At 33.3% G+C, this 12,108-nt stretch overlaps 2 protein-coding genes across 2 annotated transcripts in view; one reads left to right on the plus strand and one right to left on the minus strand.

The window, feature by feature from the left end:
- LOC128999605 (elongation factor Ts, mitochondrial-like) overlaps positions 1-12,108 on the minus strand; it is a 17,619-nt gene continuing 5,511 nt past the window's right edge. Inside the window, exons 3-8 of the mRNA XM_054426188.1 lie at positions 10,808-10,972; positions 8,354-8,405; positions 5,215-5,308; positions 2,987-3,238; positions 1,405-1,690; positions 1-536 (exon numbers count right to left, since the gene is read on the minus strand). Coding sequence (XP_054282163.1) covers positions 325-536; positions 1,405-1,690; positions 2,987-3,238; positions 5,215-5,308; positions 8,354-8,405; positions 10,808-10,972 — 1,061 coding nt within the window. The 3' untranslated portion in view covers positions 1-324. The remainder of the gene's footprint in view (positions 537-1,404; positions 1,691-2,986; positions 3,239-5,214; positions 5,309-8,353; positions 8,406-10,807; positions 10,973-12,108) is intronic.
- The window catches only part of LOC128999604 (BTB/POZ domain-containing protein 2-like), a 24,008-nt gene continuing 19,402 nt past the window's right edge, over positions 7,503-12,108 (plus strand). The window contains exon 1 of the mRNA XM_054426187.1: positions 7,503-7,592. The gene's annotated coding sequence lies outside the window, so the exon portion shown is untranslated. The remainder of the gene's footprint in view (positions 7,593-12,108) is intronic.

Raw genomic sequence — 12,108 nt, forward strand, 5'->3', positions numbered from 1 at the left:
ACAATATAAAAACAATATTTATTAAAATAATAACAAACATAGCTCTGTAAAAAATCCTACTTTCACATTTCTCATTTTGTACCACAGCTTTTTGTTGCTGCTTGGTTCAAACATTGACTTTACATTAGTTGATATTTTGAAAGGCTATAATACAAAGATAGAAAAGTACAAACCTATCTATAAAACAACATAAAAATTGACCTATTTTTATTTTTACTACAAAGTAATGCATCTTCTTCTCACAATATTGTTATGCTTATTTATATGGTATTTAATTTATAGTTAAAATTTAAATATTCTAGAATGTGCTGATATTCTAAGTATTTAGCACATAGGTTTTGCGGGCTCAGATCCCAATTCGTCTGGGTTTTCGCCTGGTTCTCCTCGTTCAAATCTGACGAAATGTTGGATTTTGAGGCCCGTCCTCAAGGCTACCTCTCCCACAGTCTGACTGTTATCGTGGATATACTTTTGTGCCAACAAAGCTTCATCCTTATTAAATTTCTCTTGAGGATCCACCAACTTTGGGTTCATTGCTGAAAAGTAAAATTTGTTTGATGATAAAGTTGATATTACTGTTTGTTATTACTAATTATGTTTTGAATATTTGAATAAAGGACGAGTAATCAATAAAAAGGGTGTTTAAGTACCGGGAGTGACAACTTGAAAATTATATTTGCATTGTATTAGCCACAGTACTCAGTAATACCTTTGACTACTAATACAACTTCAGTATCCAATAGTCAATGTTGGAGAGTATACAGTAATTCCCTACATGGGAAATTTGCAAAAAGCACCGTAAACTAAAAGTATCAGACATGGTAGGCTAGGCACTTATAACTGTTAAGTTTAACTGTTTCTTAGATTAACTGTGGTTTAGCTGTTATTAAGTGTTTTTATATAGGCATTTTTTGGGGGGGGGGGTTTTGTTAGAAAGGTTAGCTACAATCAATCTTTTTTGGATAGCACCATTCATTGATAGCCCAATAACAATGACATCTGACACCAGAATGGACCCCGCTATGGATCAAACCAACGACCTTCGGATTTGAAGGAAAGCACTAAATTACTTGATTAGTCGGCTACCCAGACAATAACTCTACAGGACCTTATATTAGTTCCTAGACACTCATAGGAAGAGCTGAAAAACTATCTAGTCCTCTTTGCTTTAAAGCTTTGTAAGAGCATAAACCTCGATAAAAAGAGTACATTGCTAACAAAAACAAATCTAATTTCATCATCCCTTTTCATAGTCAATCCCACGGCTAATGATGTTCCCTGAATACCATTCATTTGTGTTAATTAGACCTGAACTGACATTTTTATAAAGGTTATCGTACTAAATACATATCTAGACTCTGTTCTGCACAATGTACTGAGACTTTGATTTCTTTCTTTCCTCACCTATAATCTGCTGACAGATATGTTTGGGAAGCTGGAGATCAGCATTGTAGTTGTTTTCTGTTTTGTACACAAGCACAGTTCCGAACCTGCCTTGGTGCTTGAACTGTGGACTCTCTGATCCGTGGGTCAGCACTGCAAACTGCGAAGATTCTTCGGTGCTGATCAGAGCTGCTCTCCTCAGCATGAGCCTCTCGCCCAGCAAGGCCACAGTTTTGGTCACATGGTCGGACAGACTCTGCTTGTCTTCAGCAACTAGTTTCTCCAAGTCATCTTTCTTCAGCATGACCTAGAAAATTGCTATGAGGAAATCACACTGAAAACTATATAAAGTAAAGTTTTTAAGTAGTGTTATCTTTTAGCATCACCACCACAAAGGTCAGGGATTTTCATCTTAGTGTAGTTAGGGGAAATGTGTTAAACCTATAAAAGGAAATTTCTCACGGTTATATGTTTGAATTACAATGATTAAGTGGTACATAAACAAAAGAGAAATGTTCTAACTACTATTTTTAGAAATATAATTTTCCTTTCCCAATGTAAAACTTATATATATATATATATATATATGTCTCCTTGCTATCCAAGTGTGAGAACACTATTGCCATATTTATATTTTCTAACACTTTACCAAATCTAAATAGACTCAGTTGATATACACACTTTTTCTGCATTTGTGCTTTTTAAAGGGAAAAACAACCGCAGAAGTAAATATTTGGTGTAAACAAAAGCTAAAAAAAACATTAAACTAAGTTTAAAATCTTGTTTAATTTGATAAAATATAGTTCTTATTAAATAAATCTATGAATTGAACGACAATTCGTCTTGGTTTTAAAAATATAAATGTTTACAAGCAACACCATAAAGAGGTTTGACTGAATTCATACTGTTCATAATTATATTCTTTCTATATGGAAAGTAAATAAAAGAAACGTCTTATAACACTTAAAACATATATTTACGCTTATACTGTTACTCACAAGACGGCAAATATACAAAAAATATGGTAAGTGGTGATCGATTTTGATTGAACACTCCAATCATCGTCAGACCCAATAGGGGTCTTGTGAGTAAGCGTAAATATATGTTTTAAGTGTTATAAGACATTTCTTTTATTTACTTTCCGTCAATTTAATAACACGTACAATGCTGATCAAGAAGTTATTCTTTCTATGTCAACATATTATTATGTAAGTTATACCATTGACTATTGGATACAGAAGTTGTTATATTAATAGTCAAAGGTTATTTGCACGTAAGTTATAATACCTAAATAATAATTTCATTATGTTTTTGACGTAGCTAATGCATTTTATGCTAATTTTGCTCAATAAACGACTTATGACTTAATATTATAGGTTATATAATAACAGGTGAGGTGAGAAGTGGGTTCCTCCACATTGGACACAACGTCAAAGCCAGTTTTACAAAAAGTCACACACCAGATATAATTTAGAGGGCTTACTTAGAATCAACCCCTAAGAGCAATGTTTTGAAATTATAGCTGATAGGAGATTTAGGTTCTGTTAATAATGAGACCGTTCATCCTTTACAAACATTACAAAGATGGGAGGTAGTCACTTACCTCACCCAGAGCCATAGGTGATGGGTTGATTGTTTTTATATGTTCCAGACAAGTGCAGGTGACCAGATTTACCAATTCACGGAACTTATCACTGTTGCTAACAAAGTCTGTCTCACTATTCACTTCCACCATAGCAGCATGTTGTTTATCCCAAGCAATGGCGACCAGACCCTCTGCAGACCTTCTTTTGTCAATCTTGCTCAATTTATCCAGACCGAATGATTTGCTTTCTTCTTCTAACCACTTTTCCGCCTGAATCAAACCAACAAACTATTCAATCTATACTATTCTTTTGTAAAAGTATCAAAACTTTCAACAAATTGTTCAGTAATATATTGACTATACACAGTATATTTGTGTACTAGTGTACCTGTTGCTAGAATTCGAGCAATTAATTGCAAAGTAATACAGGCTCATAATTTCCAATGACTTAAAAGAGTCAACTCAAAGATAATGTAATCAATCACTCCACTCCAGTTATCGAAACTGAAAACGAACCATATTGTGTGTATTTCATGTGTTTTCTATGAACAGCTGTAATTAATACGAATTATTCGTCCGTTCAAGCAAACAAAATCTTCTGTCCATAAGAAATACATTGGAATTTTGATGGCCTGTGGGGCAAAGCCCAAAAACTTTTATTACAGGAATTGGTGAAAGGGGGCATCTACACAAACAATACTTCATTTTGACACATCGTTTGTAAAAATCCGTCCATTATTAACGGAGGAGTAGTGTTTCGTAGAAATTGCCTTCACGTATTATATATAAGGATGTATAGTCAATGGTAATATCCATCTCACTCCACAATTTAAAAAATATTCTACAATCAGAATCTCAATAAAATGTGGTTCGTGAATCGTGAGTACTTCTTGAGAGCAGATTTTTATTATCAAAATATCCTTTTTAAAACGTTTTTATTAGCTCGCTTTCTTGTCCAATACAAATTTTGCAATCAATTTTATAATAACTTCCCTAAAACCAAGCTAGAGACTTGAAACTTGAAAAATAGCTCACAAATGGATGACAATGCAATATTGTATCATTTAATTTTCATATTTCCCTTGGTCTACGCCCCATGGGCTTGTTTTTTTTAGCTCGCTTTCTTACAAGTTTTGATATCAATTTTAAACGAAGATCCCGATGAGCTAGAGACTTGAAACTTGAAGCATAGCTCACAAATTGATGATAATGCAATATTATTATTATATAATTTAATTTTCATATTTTGCATGGGCTATGCCCTATGGGCTTCCAAATTTTCCATGTGTACATTTTGAAAGAATGCAAATATATCAATTAATTTAAGCCAGCTGTAAATACTTAAACTTGACTGTTAAGCCGGGTTTTCCTAGGCGCAGAAGTGGAGAGAGAGGAACACGGAGCTAGAGCGGACTCCACTTGTCTTAGGTAATTTAATGTTACTGTTTTCCTAGAAGCTTAGCGGAACACCATGTTTATCTTATCTCTTTTCCGCTCTCCGCTTCCGCGCCTAGGAAAACCCAGCTTTAGAAGAGCAGAGGTTAAGAGGCAAGGCGTGTTAAAGATATATACTTTTATACACCTAGGTTAAGAGGTACAGGTTCTACTACCGAGATATTCTAAACACAAGTATTTCAAAGTAAAGACAAAACATCTGATTACAGATAATACGGTTTAGGTTATGTATTAACAGGCCATATAAAATATATTTAACATATGTACACATAAAAGACTAAAAATAAAAAAAAATTTTATAAATAAAAATACTTTTGAACAATTCCATGTTTTTAAACACACTAAAAAGTAAAAAATCCTTTATAAATATGTTGAGAGAATAAATACTTGTTGTAAGATTTAAAATGAAAAAACGTGGAGCGCGTGCAATAGATCAGAATAGTTCAATAGGTGAAGAGTTAACTGTAAATTAGCATGCGCCTCAGTAAATGCTATTATTTTTACAGAACAATTTATTTACACAATAAATGTTAATATTCATAAAATATATTTTAACAAGATTGTATGAAAATTAAAAAAAAATATTGCTACAAATAACTAAAGTAAGAAGGTCAACAAGGTTTTAGTAGGCTATTGATTGGTCAAGAGATCTAATGAACTCATAGATATTTTGAAAAAGTGTTGTTTTTTTTTCATACTCTTCAGATAACAATAAGGATGATTACGGTATGTATGAAATTAAAGCTGTGCTTTCTGCATTTTGAAGGAAAGTAAATAAGTTTTTTATTTACCTGATCTAAATCATTATTGTTTTTCTCCAATGCTTTCTTGCAGTGAGTGTAAGGATACCCAGTCTTTTCTTTAAGTTTATGTAGATTAGATAAGCTGGAAAAAGTGTTTCACCATATATAAACAGTCTATATTGTCAATGAAGGATAGATTACTCGTATGGGAAAACATGTTTTCTCAATCTTGATCAATGGATTAGTGGTTACCAATGTCATAGTGTTATTATTATAGTTCGGCCGCTTAGAAAACGACCTGCGCGCTAATGCTAAACCAATGATAGAGGAGGTCACTTTCTAAGCGGCCGAACTATAACATATGTTTTATATAGTGTATTCTGTCCATTTGACACTCCTTCCACAGCTTTTTACTGCTAAAAAAAGTTAATCAAGTTCAAACACAGTTATTCAAACACACAGTGTCCTGGTGAGGTAGTGAAGATCAATTGGCCCATAATGTACAGTATGTTTACCACTGGATATCGTTGATGTCACTATGTCACCCTGATGGCCCACAATGCACAGTATATGATATCTATGCCACTAATATCGTTGATGTCACTACGTCATACTGATGGCCCACAATACACAGTATATGATATCTATGCCACTAATATCGTTGATGTCACTACGTCATACTGATGGCCCACAATACACAGTATATGATATCTATGCCACTAATATCGTTGATGTCACTACGTCATACTGATGGCCCACAATACACAGTATATGATATCTATGCCACTAATATCGTTGATGTCACTACGTCATACTGATGGCCCACAATACACAGTATATGATATCTATGCCACTAATATCGTTGATGTCACTACGTCATACTGATGGCCCACAATACACAGTATATGATATCTATGCCACTAATATCGTTGATGTCACTACGTCACCCTGATGGCCCACAATACACAGTATATGATATCTATGCCACTAATATCGTTGATGTCACTACGTCATACTGATGGCCCACAATACACAGTATGTGATATCTTTACCACTAATATCTTTGATGTCACTATGTCACCCTGATGGCCCACAATGCACATGTGTTCAGAACTAAACAAGCAACAAAATAAAGCGTGTTGCGGAAAAACTACCTCAGTGCAATGGGGCCGTTTTCCCACCATACTTCTCAATTTAACTATGCCATTTTAGTATACATTATGCCTGAGGCTATTAACACTGAGCTTTTGATGTGGAAATCTATTTTTAAAATAATGATTCTTGTGCAAAAACACAGAGATTGTTTGGACCACATTCCAACCTTTGTCAACATGGCGCTGTTCCATATCGGAAAACAATGGTGAGCTGGGTAAAATTATTTAGGATAACAGCTTAAAACTTATAAATAATCAGCTGGTGCCCCTTTGTACATTATTATTCTGATGAGCTACTTAAATTTTGAGGTTCTTCAAAGTCGCCCTTACAGATTTGCTTGAACCAAAGCTAAGAATTGTCCAAAAAATAAAAAAATTCCTGAAGAAATGCTGGAAGAGTATTTGATGGAGTTTTCAAGTGACTAAAAAGGAATGGCAAGTAGGACCAGGACGTCACTTGCAGGATTTTGTTTTCAAGAAATGAAAAAAAATGACTTTGTTAAGGTAAAATGGGGCTAAAGTTAAGCTGTGTTTTGATGTGCTATTTATATCTATAGGGTGAATATTATTGAGTTAGTACTATTTATAAATTTTGGGGCGCTTTCATTGCCTCACCCTGTATAAATATATTACACGGTATTACATAATGTTTTGTAGCCAAATTGTATAGTCAAGCCATTCCTAAACTCAAGTAAGTTTTGATATCAACTATCCCTCCACAACTCATGTATCTCTCAAGTTATTCAATTATATGAATCAATAATATTAATTGGGGATGCCACTATGTGCATATTTTAACCTAAATATGAGAAAAGGATGAGTGTAAGATCTTGTAGTCTTGTTAGTGACTAAGGCCGACATGCTCCTTAGGCACAGCTGTTAATTAATAGCCCATACAGCCAATTCAAATAAAAAAAATTTACCTACGACCGTTTTTTAAAGTAGCCATTTCAGTTCAGTTCTTAGAATTGAAAAGTTTCACTTAACAGCTGTTTACTTTCATATCAACATACAGTAGTTTCATTTCATATCAGCATAGTTTTTCTCATATCAACACAGGTAACGGACCAATGAGGTTCAAGTATTGAGAGAAAAGAATTAAAATTGTAATGCTTTGAACGTCAACTAATCAGCTGATCAGTTGACCAATTTAATTGTTGATCCGACTTGTTCATGTTGATACTCGCGTATTCTTAATTAAGTTGGTGGAAGTTAAAGCAAGGTAGATTACCCGATATTTGCCGAATTGTACCTGATACAATATTATTTATGGTAAGAATGCTGCTAGCAATGTAATATTTAACGAAGTTTAACAAACACGTTAACACGTAATTACAGGAAATCAGCTGATTAAACAACAAGTCGTTGCATCACTTTCAGTCTCAGTGGCAATGACAATACACGAAAACATAACCTCTCTTAAAAGTTATCAGTAGTGATTGTTAGTAATTAAATCCAGATTGATAGTAATTAAAAAACGGTCGTAGGTAAAGTAGTGTACGCAACTCGTGTTAATAGTCTTTACGACACTTGTAGAAGTTTTTAAGTTTTAAATTTTCTACTCGTGTCGTAGAGACTCACTTAACGCAATCGTTGTGTAAACTACTATTAATCATACCAGTCTCTACAGTACCCTAATATCATAAATATTTTACACTCCCGTCGGTAGCATTGCAGATACTATAGTTATGTGTGTTGAGTGTTTTGTTTCAAATGTGCGTAACCTAAGAAAACCTCAAAATGAGCTGCTCCCTTCCTCGTGATAACTGATTAACCACTTAGGCCTCTAGCGTTTATAATTTATAAAAACTACCATTGATTTTACACTGCTATACGATCACCATTGATTAAGATTTAAAATAATAACTTTTCAATACAAGAATAAATAAAAATTATAAAATGATTCAAGTAAGTGTTTATCACCCTTAATTAATCACAAACATTGAATATGAAGAGCTTCATTGTTGTGAAACATTACCTATATTCATCTCAGTCAAGAACTAAACCAACACATTATTTAGATAGGTACTTACAATGTTTCTTTATCTTCTGGCCTGTCATTTCTTGTCCCATCAGCAGAATTCTCTAAAAACATAGTATTTTACTTGTTTTTTAAGGTTTTCAAAATCATATTTTAACTTGTTAAATACTGAAATCAATTTATATAACAATCGCCAAAATTTTAGTAATAACCAGTTTAAGGCGGGAATGACAACTGAACCATGGCTCATGAAAAAGGATCTGTATTTCCATAATACCTTAAATACTACTGCAGCATTGCATATAAGATATACACATTTTTAATTATGTTTAATTACAATGGAATGCTATCAACTAAAATTGGGGGAGCGAGCTGGTCTAGTGGTTAGAGCACGGGACTCCGATTCCTGGGGTCCCGGGTTCAAATCTTGCCAAATCACCAATGGATTTTATCCAAGTGATAATGCCGTGACCCCTAGGTCTAGCCTGAAGTAATGTAAAAAAAAATTCTGGTCTCGTGCCTATAGCTTGTAGGGCAAAAAAAAAAAATATATATATATATCAATTAAAATCAATCAAACAAAAACTTGTACAAGAATCGGTTTAAATGAACTGTGTAATATTGAGGTTTTCTAGCTCTCATGGTACGCTCATCTAAGTTAGTTCCCATCTAAGTTTTATAACTGCCATATTATCTATATTTTACTCAAACTGTGACAAAACATTTTTCGGCATGAAGCAGTTTTACTGTAAATTTGTCGTTATCAGTGTCTGATTCAAAAACTTTGAATTAGGCTTGAATATCTTGCTGGCTACCAACAATTTCTCAGGATAAACTCAGAAAAGCAAACAATATTGGTGAAGCACAAATTTATTAATTCACATCAAAGATCGCAATACAAAAACAATATGGTTTTAAAAAAAACCTATTTAAGAAAGACAATTTTTGACTGGTTGTTCTCTAGTTTTCATTAGAAATCTCCCATTAATATTATGAGCTGAATCTTCTTAAGCTGCTACATATTCTTCTCTAGTACCGGTACTTGATTGGTTAAGTTCTATAAGTAAAATTAATTAATTATTATGGTTTATTATCAGTTGAGTTGGGGACCCCACCTAATGCTAGTTTTAAACCCAAATTTATGAATGTAGAATAGAGTGAAATGATCTGTGTAGCTTTGTTACTGACTAAGATCAGCTGTTTCATTAGCCAGCATGATCTTCTATACAGGGTGTCCCGTAAGTAAGTACAACAAATTTAGGAGTAGGTTTAATGGTTCAAAATAAAACAAAATTCAAAATATGTATTTCCAAAAATGCCTTGTAAGCGAGATGTCTGAATTTTTTTAAAGTTTATCTTAAAAACTATTTTAGATATCTTTATGAAATTTGGCATACCATTTCATAATGTAAAAAAACTATTTTAGGAAAAATAATAATGAAACACATTTTTTGGTTTCAAAGTGGTGGTAATTTTAATTTAGATTTACTTAAAACAGGAGCAGCTGGGTCCAGTTTAAAACCACCAAAAAACTTTAAACTGTTATCAGGATGAAACCAGTGACCTTTTGATTACTGGGCGAGCACTATAACCACTCAGCTATCCAGTTGTATACAGTTTTCATAAAAAAAACAACTTAATAATGAAATGAAACGTTGATAATATTCAATGACACACATATATGTTTGTACAGCTTTATATTTTTGGTATTTAAAGTTCCTTTAAACTTGTATTTAAATAGGGCTTCATTGTTTCATATATCCTATAGTAAAATTGCATACAAGTACATAGCTACCCTAATTATTGACATAAAAAAAATATAATCATAAATTAAATATTAGGTATGTATTGTTCATCCATTTAAGTTCTAAAAGGTTTTCTAAGCTATCACCTTCATAAAATGATTCTGTCACAGATATCATTTTATGTTAAATTGCTATCATTTTATGAAAAATAACTTAAATAATTCTTTTCTCCTTTGAAATAAGAGTAGGAATTGATTTTAAAATAACTTATACATGGTACTTCTTAACTTGGCTGTTGTAAGTGCCTGAATTCTCTGACTAAAATTTAAGACATATAATAGGTGGTTAAAACTTTGTTTTCATAGTATGTCAGTCAATGATCAAACTATTAGTAACAGACGATGAATGAAAATGTGCAATACTACCAAAACAAATGTGGTATTCATACACAAGATTAAAATAAATAATGAAGACGATGAGCATAATTAATATTTTTGAATAATTGCTTCAAAAACAGTTGAGATAAAAGGACGAGAAGTCATTTTTTAATGATTCATTTTAGAGGTGGAGAATATTGACATAGTTCCAATCTCAGTACATAACAGTTCCTAAGTTTAATCAACTTATTGAAATGAATTCTTTTTTACCTTGATCATGTATTCATAAGTTTGAAAATCCAATTTTGTTATCAATCCGCTAGACAACAACACTTCTCTGACATGAAAGAAATATTCCTTTCTATTTGCATATCTATACTTTACCTGTATTCTCATTCTCCACTTCTTCTCCAGAATCGACTTCTCCCTCTCCTCTTTCCATTCTTTCTTTTGCGTTATCAAACTCCTTAATAAAAGATTTCCACTGCTCACTGCTTTTTATTTCATCCATTATTTCATCTGTTGGTCGGTCTAATGAAAATGTGGGACCTGAAACGTTGCACTGATATAGGCTGAGCTAAAATTCACAATACATTTGCAAGAGCGTAAAGTTTACTATTATTACTATTATTATTATTATCATTATAAGAATGGCCGAAAGGGACCCAACAGAGTAGAGGGGGTTTTTTTAGTGAGTAGTCTGACAAGCCTAGGAGTCTCACACTACAGGCTGGCTACCTGTGTGCGTAAACCCATGCGTAAAATGAACATTTTAATTGTGTTCAAAACTAGTTTCCGAGGCAAAACAAACAATATTGCAATACCCTTTTAACACGTTCGCTACTGAGCGTCACATATGCGACGCCGCAGTCATTGCCACAGACCAAGGTATACATTTGAATCTTACACATGGACCGGCTGTCACTTGGATAACAGTACACACAGACCACCGGCGAAAACCTGTAAAACAGTGATCATTTACATCTTAATATGTTACAATCGTGTTTGTAAATAATTTATTCTTATTTTTTTTGTATTTTTTATAACCTTTTGTAATGTCGCATATTTGCGACGCCCGGTCTACAGCGAAGACAATAGTGAAAACTATCATAGTTTTCTTGAAATAGACCAAATGCGCATATATGCGACGGCTCATTTTTGTTTTTGTTTTGAGGTGAAAGTAAGTAAATAAAACAGAATATTCAAGAACAGTTTATAACTGAACAAATATAAAAGTTACATAGGATAATGCAGCATACATACTGCATACATACAGTGATGCAGAAAAGTAAAGGCAAGTTTTTCCAACTATCATATGACGTCACCAATCATCATATCCACAGACCAAGCGACGCAGTTGTGCGTCAGACATCTCTGTAGACCACTGCAGGAAATTCAGTGGCTTCAAATAGACCGTTACAAAGATATAAGCATTTTAATAACACTAGAACCCTGACTCAAATATGCGACTGCAGTCTATTTTAATGTGACTAGCCGTCGCATATGCGACGGCATTCTATGGGTGGAAACCGGCCGTCGCATATGTGCGTCGCTGGTCCATGTGAATGCAAAATTTGGTACTATTGCAGTAGCGAACGTTTTAATATGTAATTTATGTGGTTTACTGTAAGACAGTCACAACTACTAATTTACAGTATATTAAAATTGTTATGGTTTTAGATCCA

Source organism: Macrosteles quadrilineatus, unplaced genomic scaffold (genome assembly GCF_028750875.1).
Source record: "Macrosteles quadrilineatus isolate MER2022 unplaced genomic scaffold, UCM_ALF_1.0 Scaffold_8__2_contigs__length_117827958, whole genome shotgun sequence".
In the NCBI taxonomy this organism is placed as follows: domain Eukaryota; kingdom Metazoa; phylum Arthropoda; class Insecta; order Hemiptera; family Cicadellidae; genus Macrosteles; species Macrosteles quadrilineatus.